We start from the raw sequence: 16,396 nt of genomic DNA, 5'->3' as shown, positions 1-16,396 counted from the left end.
GAGGATATGAAGACACTATATATACTTTTTGAGCGTGTGGTATCTCCATATGCCTTCTCCTCAAGCCCAATCAGTCATATTTTTGACTGGAGAATCATCAGAGGTTTGCTGCTGTGTCCCTCGGATAATGTAGTATATGCACATGCTGCTATTGATTGATGCAACTGATTTCCTCCTCGTTTTGAACCATTGTCCCGGAGTGTTTTCTGCGCTCCAGTAAGGTCTGATGGGCTCGTTGTGGACCACCCCTCACTGCGGTGCAGTAGTGAAGGATAAATATATCCCCCTCCACCTCCTCCTCCTTCCGTTGAGTCCGCAACATCCCGACTGGCCGAGGCTGGTGATCGCAGGCAGCGGCAAGCCCCCACAAGACGGATGAATTAGAAAAGCTGCAGTAACCACCGCCACCCCCTTTTCTTTTATTTATTTAGTGAAGAGTCGGTCTGTAAACACTGCTGTCCTCATCTTGACAGTGTGAAGCGGATACAAGGTTAGTAAAAATAAGTCTGTTTTCTTTTTACATAGGGTTAAATATAAGACAAATCAATTCAAAAGGCCTGTGTGTGTGACCGGCTCTGTGTGCATGAAGCAGTGAAACAGTAAACCCTCAATTTGTATGCAGGACGCTTTGCTGGGGTCCTGCTTAGCCATGGTTACACTTTGGCATGGACGGGACTTGTTAGTGCAACTCCTTTAACTTCAACTCCAGAGTGTGCGACATGAGCCTGGCACACACACACACACACACACACACTAACACACCCACGCACACTCAACCAGGTACAAGTGCGTTATTCTCCACTGGAAAGTAAGTCTGTCTGTTTTCTTAACTCCGATGCACCATTCTCGGTCATTCCACTCAGTGCTAATTATTCTGTGAAGTGAGTCCCCAGCGCCCCTCAGATCACATAGCACTGCAGCTGCCCTGCTGTACAGCAGACCAACTGCAAGAGCTATAATAGGAAGGAGAGGTAGGGTTGCGCAGCTGACGATGCTGATTCCGAGGAGCTAGAGCTCTGCAGTCCTATTTAAGTCACTGCCCTGTCGATCCTAAAGGCTTATTAGTAAAATTCCACCTCTTTAAAAAAACACCTCTGTATCTGGCACGAAGAACATGTGCTGATTGGTGTTGGCACAGGGTATATTACTTTAGCCTCAATAATGTTTCTATATGTATGTATTTTTTAGTAGATGCATTATATTGTGATTGCACTTGAAATGGTTGAGTGTTGCCAGGGAATCCACATTCCACTTGATAAACTGTCGATGTATACAAGCTTCAGATTCTTTAATGTGGTGTTGTGCTCTTAGTCCACTCAAGATCTGACTTATTAGTCACATTTGTATGGTACAGCCCACACAGTATTAGCAAATCAAAGCTGTCAAAGATCGCTGTGACACTGAAGTGTCAGATGTGACTAAAAAACATTTTCTTCACAAATGGCATCTAAACATCACCCACAAAACACGGCTTCAATAAACCTTGGTAACCCTTTAAACCATCTGGTTTTACACTATCATCGATTACTGGTGTCAGATGTGGCTGTTTTTTTTCTTCACACTCTGTTTGCCTTCAGTCAGGCCTAATATTGTGTGGCTGATTCCTTTTCAACCTGTTAGGCTTCCAGTGTGCAGATTCAACATGGGGATCAAGGCTGCCCTCCCCAGATATGAGCTGTATCTCTACACAGCTGTACTCGGCGTGGCCTTGATATGGGCAGGCAGTTGGATATTTGAAGCTTCAAGTGGTGAGTGCACAACATGTCAATGAGATGTCCAAAGCACATACAGTACAGAGAGTTGAGAACCAATAACACCATGTTAAAGCATACTAAAGTTCACTTCCATCCATTCATATTTATTGAAGCCGGAGCGAGTGGACACTTTTCGAGCAGCTGCTCCTGAGCCACACCAACTTATGAGTAAAGAAACACTCCAGTCCTAATAAATCTCACCGAACAATCACTTACCATGTAACAATGGCAACAGTTAACTTTAAAAAACAGCACCGCTACCTATAGTACTACTCTATTAAAATTAAAATGAGTAGAACAAAGTTAATTTAGTCCCCCTCCCCTAAGGAATTCCTTCATGTTCCTATTAATATGAAGACAATTTAAAGATGCTCTAATTACGTTTGTAATTATTTTCCTGATGGTGATATTTGAGACTCCCAAACCTTAAATCCTGAAATGCTCCCAAATGTTTCACACAACAAAACACTTAAACTATCATCTCCCACACTGATCTGAATGGACTGAGTGTAATCTGGTGAGTGGTACTGTCTGTCACCGTCTGCACAGTTAGGCCAGAGTTATGTTGTTAGTCATCATTTTGTCCTGATTCTCTTTCTTTAGTACATACTCTCTGACTCTTGAACTGCTCCATCTGTGGGCATTTGTACTGCTCAGGTCTGCATGCTACAGTAGCACTGTACACTTCTAATAGAAGCCTGGCTGTGTTCCCAGAAGTAAGAGGCTTTCCCTGACCGACCCTCACATTTTGATATCCTTTTTCATGGCCATTAGTGTAATCAGGCAAAGCCATAGGAGCTACTGTGGGGCCCCCCTGTCAATCACATTTGTACTGAATGTTTCAACACCACTGCTATTATTATGACTATTATCACACTTGTTCCTATTGTTATTTTCATCATTTCTGTGTTTCATTCAGGGTATGCAGTGAACTAATCTCCTACAACCAGATTATGACTGTATGAGTGTAGATGTCAGCCTCAAAAATAGAAAAGCTTCGCAATGAGTACATTATGTAATATCTGATGTTATCAAATGGACTCAATGCGCACTCACACCTTAAATTCACTGTGAATAATCCAACAATTACAGCAAAGCTGCTCAAATGTTTTACTCCTACATTCTCAGAATTATTATTTTAGCTCACATAGACCCCAAAAATAAAGCTGCCATAAGTCTGGATTTAGCCCTCCTCAACCTAGAAGAATTACCATATATTGCTATGAGTTTTTTTCCCCCTTCATTTTGTTTAGTGAATATCTTGTATGTTTTCTTCTTTATTCAGATAACATAAACAGAAAGGCCTTCAAAGAAAGTGTGAAACCAGGATGGCATTACTTTGGCAGGAAAATGGTAAATTACTCATATATAATCCCAAAGTCATTGTTTTCTGTAATTGGATTTACTGATGCAAGATGTCAAAAGAGAGTGGTTGTCATGTGTTATTAATGCATCCTCCATTTCCACAGGATGTTGCGGACTTCGAATGGATGATGTGGTTCTCTACATTCCGCAATCATATCCTTTTTGCTCTCACTGGTCATGTTATCTTTGCCAAGATATTCACCCTGCTAGCTCCAAAGGTGCGTGCATGTGTGTGAATGTCCATCAGCTAGCACTGATTACATACAGGTAGAATGGCATGTCTTGTATTATCTGTATCTGTATCTGTGTGTTGTATTATATACTGTACCTGTGTGTGTGTGTGTGTGTGTGTGTGTGTGTGTGTGTGTGTGTGTGTGTGTGTGTGTGTGTGTGTGTGTTGGCACTTGTGAATGAACACAAGCGTTTCTCCAGTCATGGCCGTACATGAGTTATTATTATTTATTTGATATGTGATATAAACACATTAAATGCAAAGCCATATTGTGCTGATGTGAACATTTGGGCCTTGGGCTGTACAAGTAACTCAATTCAATGCAATTTTATTCTGTCCTATTCTATTGAGCAAAAATAATTTGTCATCCTGTATATTTGTACCCCAAGGTCTAACATTATTAACTTCATGCACGAGCCTGAGTTGCATTGTGTAAGACTGTGAAACTGTCTGTAGAGTGTGCAAATGATTCTTTGCTGTGAATATGTTGACATTTTTAAAACAGTTCAATATGTTTTAAACATGTTTTCTGTCTTGTTTCATGTTTACAATGAAGATTGGTATAGATGGAAGTAAGGTAACATTAATAAACTTGTCAATTTAATAACATTTGTCATGCGTTTCATTTAAACTATTGATACATGGACAGTAGTTTTGTTTTTTCTTCACAATTTAATCTTTCCATCCTAAAGTATATGGATACAGCAGTGTTATTGTACTAACACCCCTCATGTGTGTTGCATTAAATTATGAATGGTATAAAAATCCTGCCATGATGTCACACTGACACTGGTCACTCTTTACCCACAGCACAGATCCTTGATCTTTGGTGTGTACGGTGGTTTGGCAGTCCTGGTCACGATGGGCTGGACCTTCATGGCTCTGGTTCTGTCTCACTGCATCATACTCTACAGCGTTGCCTTGGTCAAAAGCAAGTGGATGTCCTTTGCAGCTGGCCTGGCCACGCTGGCCTCCATCAAGCTGGAGCCCTATAACTCCTGGCAGGTGAGTGGTTCTATGAATGCTGAGCTATGGGAATTTGAAGAAGATGTCTGTCTTATGGTCTGAACGTTGTGGACCAGGAGAGGGAGAAGTCATTTTTTAATATTTGAGAACTGATGTTCTATAGTTCAACTGGATGAGCTGAAGGCATTGCATGGCTCCTACAGGAAGACCAGTGAAAAGGATAATGCAGTACAATTAAACAGGATAATAGTCAGCACTTTCAAAATAAAATCAAAATGGGAAAAAATCCAGAGAGCTTTAAATAACGATGAACTTTTGGTAAACAAATGCATTAAAGTAGCCTGAAGGTGAGAAGGTAGGACTTTACTGATTGCCATGTGGAGAGATTCACATGTTACAACACAAGAGACACAAAGAGGTTAGAAAACATAGAGAACTACTAAAATAATACCATGATATACTCTAGTATGTAACATAAGAACACAATAATGATAATATAAGTGGTAATGTAGTAGTATTATATAGTGATATAGTAGTAAAGAAGTAATATAATTGTAATGTAGTGTTAGATATGCTCCTACTACTTCTTCTACTACTCCTGTTGTAATAATAATTATAACAATAGTAATATATAGGGGGTTCAAGAGTGAAGCCAAATACTTGATAGTCTGGAAGTATCACTCATATTAAAAATTATGATGTCTGAACCTTCAGGAATCCTTGGTGACGGGATCTTTTGACCTGCAAGACATCCTGTTCTATGGAGGCTGCGGCTTCAGCATCATGCGCTGTATGAGCTTTGCATTAGAGAACTGTGAGAAGAAGGATGGCAACTACACATTCTGTGACCTGCTGAGATACAACTTCTACCTCCCCTTCTTCTTCTTTGGACCTATCATGACGTTCGACAGGTATTATGCCCAGGTGAGGATTTAAGAGGGAAGATTTCTGAAGACTTCCTTTCAAGAAGGAAAATTGAGTGAAAGTGAAAAGTGAGCAGCCGTCTGAAATTTGAGAGCAGTTATTAAGACATCACTCATGAGTGCACAATAAACTAGAAGACTGCTGAAGGCTTGAGCTGCACTCACATATAATACCATGTCTTTGAATAACTCAATTTAAGAGCCATGGGTAGAGACAGAAGACAAAGACTAAAGAGATTAAAAATCCAAGTATTTCTACTGTTACAGCGTGAGGAATAATCACTGACTGTGTCCAGACAATATCTCTCCAACTAATGTATATGATATGCTAGGTTTGTCTTATAGTTCTACAAAAAAAGATTGCTTGTTCACAAAACGGAATGCTTTTAATTCCACAGGCGAATAACACCCAGTTGACCCGCAAGGAAAGGGAGATGTGGAACATCACCACCAAGGCCTTGTTGCATCTGGGAGTTATTCTGGTGGTGGACATGTTCTTCCACTACCTCTACATCCTGACAATCCCCAGTGACATGAAGCTGGTCACCAAGCTTTCTGACTGGTGTCTGGGTGAGTTATGCTTTCAGACTCTTTTCATGTGGCTGTGGTCATTATGACTAGCTCATATTTACTAAAGGGATGATATCTAATATTGGCTCTATGCATCACTTTTACTCCACACATTATGTGCTTTTTTCAAATGTGAAAATGTACTTCTTTAGTTTATTAGTGTTTTATATGTGTTAATGTTTCTCAACAACTACCATCAACTTGCTTTGTTTTCCTGTGTACCATTGTAGCTGGTCTGGCTTATTCCAACCTGGTGTATGACTGGGTGAAAGCAGCTGTGATGTTTGGTGTCATCAACACTGTGGCTACACTGGACCACCTGGACCCTCCTCAGCCTCCCAAGTGTATCACCATGCTCTACGTCTTCGCTGAGACGTATGTGTAACTCGCACTAGCTGTGTGAAATCAAACCTCTGTGTAGTGTCTTTGTTGACCATGCAGAACATTGAAATTGTGTAAAAATGTTCACATAGAAAATGTCTGTCTTTTGTAGGCACTTTGACAGAGGCATCAATGACTGGCTGTGCAAGTGAGTGAATTTGAAATCATGTGTTTAAATGACAGAACCTACAGCACATAGAAGACGTTTTTGATTCTTCAACTTGAGTTGTTATTTTGCAGGTATGTTTATGACTATATTGGTGGCGATCACGATAAAATCTTCAAGGAGCTCCTGGCAACCTTCTGCACCTTCGCTATCACCACCCTGTGGCTGGGCCCATGTGAGCTGGTGTATATCTGGTCCTTTTTCAACTGCTTTGGCCTCAACTTTGAACTGTGGGTGGCCAAGTTCTTCTCCCTTCCGCCATTTTCTACCATAGAGGTGAGAAACATTGAGATAAATATCACCCTCCTTTAACTGTTTTGACTTATCTTTTAACCTATTTTGCTATGTGCAATTTTTTTCCCATTTTTCAGGGTGCAATGGGTGAAGCCATGTCACGCAGGATCCGGGGTGTGTTCAACGCTGCCAACTTCTGGACCATTGTCCTCTACAATGTTCTCTCCCTGAACAGTTTGGAGTTTGCCAAACTAGTGGGAAGACGACTGATTTCCAAAGGTAGGAAACAACAAGGGTATATTACATAAAATTAAACTTTAAGGCTTTCCTGTCAGTTCTAATAAAAGCGAGAGTGATACAGACAGACATCAAAAGCAACAGAACCTCAAGGGGCACCATCCTCCAGATATCACAAGACTTAACATCCTCCTGTTGCCTTCCTTCACATAGAATAAAAGAATCTTAACAACAGAGCATTGGGGGATGATCTCGAACATCTACGCAGGGCACAGCACAATGACAGCTGCATTCCTTTAAAGTCATACTTTTCTCTTCTCATTTATTTTCCTTTTCCCCTTTCACTTCCTCTCGCTTTCCCTCTTTGTGTTTTTCTTCCAGGTTTTCCCCTGTCCACCCTCTCAGTGTTACTTGTAACCTACTGTGGTGTGCAGTTGGTAAAGGAAAGGGAGAGACAACAAGCCCTGCTGGAGGATCCAGAGCCAGTGAAGCCAGTAGATGGTGGCAAAGAAAAAGCAGAATAAACAGACAGGAAAAACTGACTTTCACAGACTTCATGGTCAACAGCCCCCTCATATTGTTCCATTCTCGGCCTTGCAAACTGCACCGAACTAGACTGTAACAGCCAGTCAGCACTTATATTGTTCACAAGCCTGTGTTTTTGCTTGGGTTTGTCAGAAGCGAGGCAATGTTTTGAACTGTGAAATATCCTCAAGTGCTCTTGCTGTAGATAATCGCCACATCCTTTGGCACAAATCCACCGATGGTGCATTTTGTATTGGTATTTTATCTGAACTTAAGATTGTTTAGCAAATGATAGGGCTGCCAAATATTTTAAGAGGCTACACCTTATATAATATATATGGACATACAGTATTTTAAAGGAAAAGCTACATTGCTCTGTGTGGTTGTCTCCTGGGTTCATTTTTGATTTTTCTCAGATCTGCACTTCTTCTTTTTTTTTAATCATAGACAGTGATTATTTTTAGTTATATGGGGTCTTAACTCTGCCATAGATGTTAGATCTTAATCATCATAATGTTTAATCATACTGAAAGGGTTAAAAACTTGAAATCAGAGTGTAATGAAGAAAAATAAACAAAGGGTGCTGTGGAGGTCCTCCACATAGCTAGGATTTAAATGTAATGTATATTTTCTCTACTGTCACTAAGCAATTATACATCACAATGTTTAGGATAGTCTATTGTTCATTGAGAATGTATTAGATGTTGAAAAGATTGAATGTAGTTCAACCGTCCAGAGAACGACAGCTTTACTCCACCACCATATCGTCTACAAGAGATTACTGTAGGTCTGACATTTTGGCATATCTCCCCCCCGCCCTATTTCACATGATCCAGACCCTCAGTTCGCTATGAAAGGCAAGGCAGGGAATATGGGTCAGTCTTGTCCTGCCTGTCACCAAAACCTGCTGTGTGTCTTCAGTACAGCAGGCACTGAGAGTTTATGCAGATTGTAATGCCTTGTCTCATTGTAGGCTTTTTATTTAAAGGTGTTCATTTCAAAAGTTTAACGTGAAATTAAGTTTTATTTCATCCAAGAGCAACACAAGTATGGCTATGAGTTTGTTTTGTTGCAGTACGGAGAGGGGATTAAAATGGATGTATTATTGTTTGCTTGGATGGATAATCACGTTCTGCATTAAAACATTTTGACAATTTCATTTTGTTTAAATCAATGGAAATGCTTAAACAAGTTAATAAAGACTGTGTTCGTCATCGCCACAAGATGGCCCAGTTTGACCAAAGCTGATCAGTGACTGTAAATAACACATGCACGATGACTACTGTATGAATGGAAAAAAAACTCTACAAACACATGGTTTGCTCACACAGATGTTTTCAATTACTTTCCCTGATTAGACCTTTTCTAAGGACTGTGTGTGTGTGTGTGTGTGTGTGTGTGTGTGTGTGTGTGTGTGTGTGTGTGTGTGTGTGTGTGTGTGTGTCTGTGTGTCTGTGTGTCTGCGTGTCTGTGTGTCTGTCTGTGTGTGTATACATAGTCTGAACTTGACTGATATCTCTCTCACTCTCCACTCAGGTGGAACAGACCAGAGGCCTGTTTCACAAAGGGCATGTCACAGTAGGAAAAGCACAGGTGTAAATAATGAAATGAATGATGGCTGAATTCCATTTAGCTGCTTCAGTTTCAAGGTCCTGGTATTTTGCATGCTGGCTCACTGTCACACTGTCACAGCTTACTGAGACACTTGAATAGAACAGAGACATCTTTAATGTAATTTGTAACACCTGTGCTTTTTCATCTATGGCAAGTGAAAATGTCAGACCTTTTTCACAGCAGCCATTCTGACATGAAATAGTAGGGTAAATACAAATGTTACTAATGATAGTAATTAAGGTTCTGTTCCATTTAGTGTAGCAGAACCTTTCCAGTGAGCCAACATGCACAATACTACCCTGACTCTGTTTGACCTGAATGGAATCATAGTTGAGAAAATAAGTTGTGTTTCAACTGTTAAAAAAAAGTGTAGGTATTGGTGGTGTGGTAAGTATTGTTTGATGGGTGTAATAAGTTAGAGTTTGTTGTGTTATTGAAGGAAATGCACAACTGGAATGAATAACATTAAAGCTGCATTAGGTAATTTTTATAAAAAATAACTTTTTGTCATATTTGCGGAAATCTTCACTATATCCTCACAGTAGTACATGAGACAGATAATCTGTTAAAAAAAATCTGGTTCCTCTGGCTCCTCTTAGTGCTCCTCTGAAGGACTTTGTAAAAAACCACCAGACCTGGATAAAAACAACCATTCGGTGCTGAGAAAGATATAAAGACGCTTTGGGTTGGAAACTTGAAGTTAGTTGATTGTTGAGTCTTATTCCCAATGTCCCAAAGCGTCTGTATAAACGTTACCTACTGCAGCTTTAATTATGGTCTGCATTATAATGTATTGATATATTGGTACTGCCACAGCTAAATGGTGCAGGGCCCTAATTAATGTTATCAGTTTCACCTGTGCTTTTCCTGCTATGGCAAGTCAAAATCCCTTCTGAGAAAGCTCTGAAGGTTTGTTCTATGTTTATAACACGGGTGTCCCTAACAGCTGACACTCTCTTTATACCCGTATTGTTCCTTTAGTAGTTCACCAAAAAAGGTTCTCTTACAAAATCCATAATAATCAATAAAAGCTTCATAAGCAAATGATTCAGAAAATATGACTCAAACTATTTTCAAATGTTTTAAAGAACAGTCAAATTTCAAAACAGAAAAAATATAAAAACATAGAAGTATAAAAATAGATTTAATAAATCATCCTTCATTTCATAGATTCCATGGATACAAATCATTTGAAATTATTCTGATCATGGGTTTGTTAAATGAACTTCATTGAATTCATGTGGTATCATCTTAATTCAAATTATGTCATTTTTTTCCTGTCACCTCCCTCCAGCTGAACAATTAAATTTTACCATAAACTTACAATTGCAAAAGCCTTTACAAAGAGTTTGGCCACAGGTGATGTTTCTCCTCACCTGATACCACTCTTATGTTTCCACACTATATGTGACTTCTTTTTGACATTGTCATTTTCAGCCAATAGGTGCCAGTGTTGTTTATCACTCTGGATGTACCTCTGGATTGAATGATTAAAAGTGGTAACACGTATTACACATACATAGTATCATGTACGCATGCATTATAATCTTCATTAATTACATTTGTAATAAATGATGACAGCAATTTGACTTGTTATGTGAAATATGATTAATTTGCTAATTAACCATTTTATATGAACCTGGTTATACAATTAATGTATAATTCAGTTCCTGATTTCTTTAATTACACGTGTTGGAACTGAAATTATCGTAAATTCTTATGTTTTATTACAAAAATGTAATGGGGAGTCTCTGGGGATTTAAAGGGAAGGGACATTTTAGTGCATCACCTGTTAAATAATAACTAGAAGCATCTGTGTCAAGTAATGTGGTCCATATAGTGTGTCACTTGGTGTGTTTGTAACCTGGGGAAGATTTATAGGGACACTATGCATAAACAATATCTTTCAGTGTTTTGTTGTTCTCTAAAACTTGAGTTTGTCCTCATTTCTGGTGTCAGGGGAGGTTTATTATATAACATTTACAGCTCAGTGTCAGCGTGTATTTACTTCCACTGTTTAAGTCAATGTTGAATCACAGAGACAAAAACAACATGGAAAAGTGTGTCAAGATTTCAGAGTTAAAAAAGCCTGTGAGGCTGCCTAGTGAGTTGTTCTGCTGGATTTAACATGCTGTCACCCCCGAGCTTAGTCATTCAGCTGTTTGTGGGGGTCTGACGCAGGAGTGGATAGGTCCTCTTCCCTGTCCACCAAAATGGATTCCTCAGCTTTGTGAGGGTCCTGTCTATAAATACCTCTGACTTACAGAGTGACTGACAGCCAAGGACAGCTGCAGCCACCAGCCAACCAACCCGTGGAGACCATTCACAGCAATCTGAGCAGCCCCGTGAACGCTGACAGTCCTGCTCTGTTGTGGGGAGTAAGTAGGGTGTCCACGAAACCCAACCGGGACAAGGAGACCGAACAAAATGGCTGCCATGACCATAGATCCGGTGGAGCAGCCTCGGATGTACCAACAGACTTTGCTTCAGGACGGACTGTGTGACCTCTTAGAGAATGACAAGTTTGTGGACTGCATCCTCAAAATTCAGGACAAGGAGTTCCCATGCCACCGCTTGGTTTTGGCAGCCAGTAGCCCTTTCTTCAAGGCCATGTTCCTGTCTGACCTGGAGGAAAGCAAGAAACGTGAGATTGTCCTCAAAGATGTGGAGCCAGGTGTTATGGGGATGATCCTGCGCTACTTATACACCTCTGACATTAACCTGACAGAACAGAATGTCCAGGATATCTTCATGGTTGCTAACATGTACCAGATCCCCTCCATCTTCTCTGTATGTGTGTCCTACCTCCAAGAGAAGCTGGTGCTGGGAAACTGCTTGGCTATTTTCAGGCTAGGACTGCTGCTGGATTGTCCCAGGCTTGCTCTCACTGCCAGGGAGTTCATCTGTGAACGCTACCAGGTTGTTGTCAGGGACCAGGACTTCCTGCAGCTGGGCCCGAGCGAGCTGGCCATCATCATCACCTCAGATGGTCTCAACGTTGAGAGGGAGGAACTGGTGTTTGAATCCCTGATGGACTGGGTCAGACATGATGAGACACAACGCGTTAAGGACCTGCCAGAGCTGTTGCATTGCGTCCGTTTCAGGCTCATACCTTTGGATTATTTCAAAGAGAAAGTAGAGCGTCACCAGTTCCTCCGCTTCAGTCAGGATATCAAGAAGGACCTGGAACTCGTCAAGGATGCTTACAAGGGGCGTCTCCCAAAGCCTAGGAAGCCCAGTAAGGACGAGGCAAAGGGCGGGGAAGGAAGTGAGGAGGAGGACGACGATGATGAAGAGGAAGGGTACCTGCCGGGTATACTCAACAACAACCCTCGTTTTGGGATGTTTGAGATGGACCTGATGCTTATGATCAGCGACACAGGGACTGTGGCCTATGACCCGGTAGGAAATGAATGCTTTGTGGTCTCAGAGTCTACAGAAATTCCCAAAAACCACTGCAGCCTGGTGACCAATCAGAACCAAGTGTTTGTCATTGGAGGACTTATCTACAACGAGGAGGACAAAGATGAACCATTCAGCTCTTACTTCCTACAGGTAGTGCATGAGTCACGAAGACCATAAAAACATACCACTTTTCTTGTAAAACACTAATAATGCTCTAAAACTGAATCCATGTGTCTCTCATTCCTCTCATTCCTTACATATGATTGTTCTCATCCCCAGTTTGACCCAGTAAGTTCAGAATGGTTAGGGATGCCTTCACAATCCAACCCTCGCTGTCTGTTTGGCCTGACCGAAGCTGAAAACTCCATCTTTGTTGTTGGAGGAAAGGAACTGAAGGAAGGTGAACACGCCCTGGACTCAGTCATGATCTATGACAGACAGTAAGTGGATACTAAATTTAATATGGAACTTTACTAATGATTGTATCCATTAACTCACTCTCCTATTGTTTACTAAGCAAACCTTTAGTGTATTCAAATACAATAATTTCCATTAAGTGTGAAACAACATCACTCTCATAGTCACATTAAAGGCAATATATTTCCAGATACAGCAACTGATTTAATATTTCTACATGAAAGAGTATCCCATCACTGTCTTGTGACAGTGCATATTTCTGCTAATTCATTTGGGTTTTTATTTTTTGGTTTATTTAGTATAGATAAATTGAATTTTCATGAATGAGTCAGTAGATTCACCTTTATCATATATATGTTATGTTAAACAGAGGAACCCACAAGCAGAATACAAACTCGGTTACAATTACCAGAGACAGGCTTTATTGAGAACCAGGGAATTAAATGGTGATGTGAAGCGCCTGCTGGCAGTGGTGAGAGGATATGGCTGAGACCCAGGCAGAGTGGAATTGAAGATGGAGGCAGCGTTGCAGTTAGGAAGGAGCCGGCAGGTAGCTGAAGTGAAGGTGATGATCCTGAGGCACGGGAAAAAACAAGGTTGAAGTTCACAGCACAAACAGGAAAAACTTCTCTTAAAGTTCTCTAACTGGGGCGCCCGGATAGCTCAGTGGGTAGAGCTAGCGACCCCTGTCCTTGCTGCAACGGCCCAGGGTTCAAATCCGACCTGCGGCCCTTTGCTGCGGGTCATCCCCTCTCTCTGTCCCCCTTTCCTGTCTATCTCCAGCTGTCTCTATAATAAAGGCAATAAAAGCCCCAAAAATATACTTAAAACAAAGTTAAAAGTATAAAAAAAAGTTCTCTAACTGGCCAAGAATGTTACTACCAGGCTTGCAGAGAGTGGATGAGAACCAGGGTTTATATACTGCAGGACTGATGAGTTGATTACTGGCAGGTTTGGGCAGTCAGACATGTAAGCAGGCAATCAGGGAGAGTGGGAGGAGTCCAAACACACACAGAGAGAGACAGAGAAAACCAGGGAGGAGAAAACTCCAGCAACTACTGACTATAACACTATAAGATCAATTCATGATGAAATGTCCTTTTTTTTGTACACAGGTCATTCAAATGGGGAGAGTCTGACCCTCTGCCATATGAAGTGTATGGCCATGGAACCGTATCACACAAAGGTCTTGTGTATGTCATTGGAGGAAAGTCTGAAAGCAAGTACGTGGCACTCCAAATAATCAAACCTGTATGATATTTTATATTTTATATTTGATTACACCACAGAATTGTACCTTCATACTGGGGGCCCATTTAGATTATTGGACATTCCTCTGTCAATACCTGTGTAGTATAAATTATACAGTGTACACCATTATATTACCAACCAAAACCTTGAAATCGTCCTCCACTCACAAATATGTTATTCCTCTCATTCGTACAGTGTGATGTTTAATCTTCACTGTGCAGAATGCTGTCTGTGCAGAGTTTGACAAAAGAAAGTGCTGAAAGTGGAAAGTTTGTCTGTTTTTAAACAGATTTTAAGGCGCGGGGCTTACAAGCATGATTTGTGACATCACAATTAGTTCAGTATGCAATTTCTACAAGTGTGATGTAGAAACTTGAAGTCACCAGTGCACATCCACTGAGAATGAACGGTACAATGTAATGTACAGTGAAGTAGGAGACATCTTGTGTCCAGCAGGAAAAAAGACAAAAGAGTAGATGTCATTTAGGGATTTTTATGTGGAAATTATACTTTCCATAGGCCAAGATGTCCTGAGACAAGTTCCATAAACACTGGATCCTACTATACTTCCCATAATGTAGCACAACAGAATCTTTCATTAGCCCCTCCCTGCCTCCTTAATTCTCCCTTCTTTTAAACTCCACATGTCCAGTTTGTAATGCTTTCAGTTAAGAAATTCTCAAAAGTCTCAAGTATAAGCCAACCATGATGACATCATTATACAAACATCAAACTTTATACAACTGTGAGTACAGGCTGAGTGCTACTCCTTGTGACAAGTAAACCAAACTTTTGTTTTATGTAGGAAATGCATGAGAAGAGTCTCTGTCTACAACCCCACTAAGTTTGAGTGGAAGGACCTGGCTCCTCTGAAGACAGCCCGCTCCCTGTTTGGTATCACAGTCCACAAAGACCAGATCTACGCTGTGACGGGGGTCACAGACGCAGGCCTCACCAGCTCTGTGGAGGTCTACGATATTGCCACCAACAAGTGAGACAACTGCTTTTTTTATATGATCCACTTTATCTCATCGTTATGAGGCGAAGCATCTGTCCACAGTAGTGAAATGACTCACTGAGCGTGAATGGCAGATCATTAGGTCATAAAATAGCACTCTGTGCACTGCTGTGGGTATCATACAGTAATATAGCAGCTTATTTATCACTTCATTGTGTTTGTGTGTGTGTGTGTGTGTGTGTGTGTGTGTGTGTGTGTGTGTGTGTGTGTGTGTGTGTGTGTTATTGTCCTGTTGTGCTCCAGGTGGTCTGAATTCACAGAGTTCCCTCAGGAGCGCAGCTCTCTCAATCTGGTCTCGATGGGAGACTTCTTATATGCTTTGGGGGGCTTTGCCATGATGCCCAGTGAAACCAGTGAGGAGCCCGTCCCAACAGAGATGACTGACATCTGGAGGTCAGAGCGCCCTTCATTCACTCAATACGCATGATGAGTCATTATAATGTGATCACAGGGACTGAAATACAAAAGAACAACCCCAACCATTTTCTCTGTTTATTTGTATTGTTTATTATTGTTAGTGTGTGGGGAATAAGATTACATCCTCAAATATTGAAACCCTCATAAATGGGACTGAACTGTCATTATTAATGAGCTTTTCCTGCTATGACAAGTCAGAATGTATGCCATGAAAGTTTGATTTCTATACATATATACATAAAACAAAAGAAATTAACTTCCTATACTATACTACCTTTTCCCCCTATATTATTATCATTGGAGCAACACCAAAAACTCCCTGTCATGTCATTCTCTGTGAATGAAAGGCATTGAGATTGCATTTCTTATTACTGTGTTCTATCTTATGCCACTATAAGAGCACCATACACTAACATATTTATGTTTCCCACAGATATGATGAGTCAGAGAAGTGCTGGAATGGGATTTTGCGGGAGATAAGCTATGCGGAGGGAGCCACTATTCTTCCAGTGCGTCTCAACACTCTGCGTCTCACCAAGTTATAACTGACATGAACTGTTGGTGCTATGAGCTTAATGATGTAACATTAGCATTGATGTAAATGAGTGCACTCATTATGGACACAGGCCCAAAATTAGCTTAGGGTACGGGATGTTTCAAGGGTAACAACTGACTTTGGTCTCTGAAGATGATAACGGGTTAAGAAAATAAGCAACAAATTGTTTTATCTCATGTTACCAGCAGGGGGAGACACATGCATGTCTAAGGAAAGGTGAACAACATGAGTCAAATGTATTTTATAAAAAGCTAAAATGTTGATTTGTACATCTGTTTTTTGTTATATTATTTCATGAATTTTCTTTATTACCAGTTTGCTTTATTTAAAGCACAAATAAAGATAAGGGTGGATTGAATTGCTTT

The 16,396-nt window shown here is 40.7% G+C and overlaps 2 protein-coding genes across 3 annotated transcripts; both read left to right on the top strand.

Annotated features, from left to right (window-relative positions):
* Positions 1-290: 290 nt before the first annotated feature.
* Positions 291-8,512, top strand: hhatla (hedgehog acyltransferase like, a). Of its 2 annotated transcripts, XM_051413439.1 has the most exons (13): positions 291-490; positions 1,621-1,748; positions 3,040-3,107; positions 3,224-3,337; positions 3,908-3,928; positions 4,162-4,356; positions 5,032-5,241; positions 5,639-5,810; positions 6,041-6,185; positions 6,304-6,339; positions 6,432-6,633; positions 6,729-6,870; positions 7,210-8,512. In XM_051413439.1, the coding sequence occupies exons 2-13, from the start codon at positions 1,643-1,645 to the stop codon at positions 7,350-7,352; spliced, it is 1,554 nt and encodes a 517-aa protein (XP_051269399.1). In that variant the 5' UTR covers positions 291-490; positions 1,621-1,642; the 3' UTR covers positions 7,353-8,512. The 2 variants fall into 2 exon arrangements, with proteins under 2 accessions (XP_051269399.1, XP_051269405.1); XM_051413445.1 differs by lacking the exon at positions 3,908-3,928 and having other exon boundaries at positions 295-490.
* A 2,646-nt stretch (positions 8,513-11,158) lies between these two features.
* Positions 11,159-16,389, top strand: LOC127368359 (kelch-like protein 40a). The gene is made up of 6 exons (XM_051409145.1): positions 11,159-12,522; positions 12,652-12,812; positions 13,905-14,012; positions 14,846-15,031; positions 15,302-15,451; positions 15,909-16,389. Exons 1-6 carry the CDS (start codon positions 11,395-11,397, stop codon positions 16,018-16,020), a joined length of 1,845 nt encoding a protein of 614 aa, XP_051265105.1. The 5' UTR covers positions 11,159-11,394; the 3' UTR covers positions 16,021-16,389.
* The last annotated feature ends 7 nt before the right edge of the window (positions 16,390-16,396 follow it).

Source organism: Dicentrarchus labrax, unplaced genomic scaffold, assembly GCF_905237075.1.
Source record: "Dicentrarchus labrax unplaced genomic scaffold, dlabrax2021, whole genome shotgun sequence".
NCBI lineage: Eukaryota > Metazoa > Chordata > Actinopteri > Moronidae > Dicentrarchus > Dicentrarchus labrax.
The sequence above is the reverse complement of the archived record's forward strand: the minus strand, read 5'-3'. Positions and strand labels throughout refer to the sequence as shown.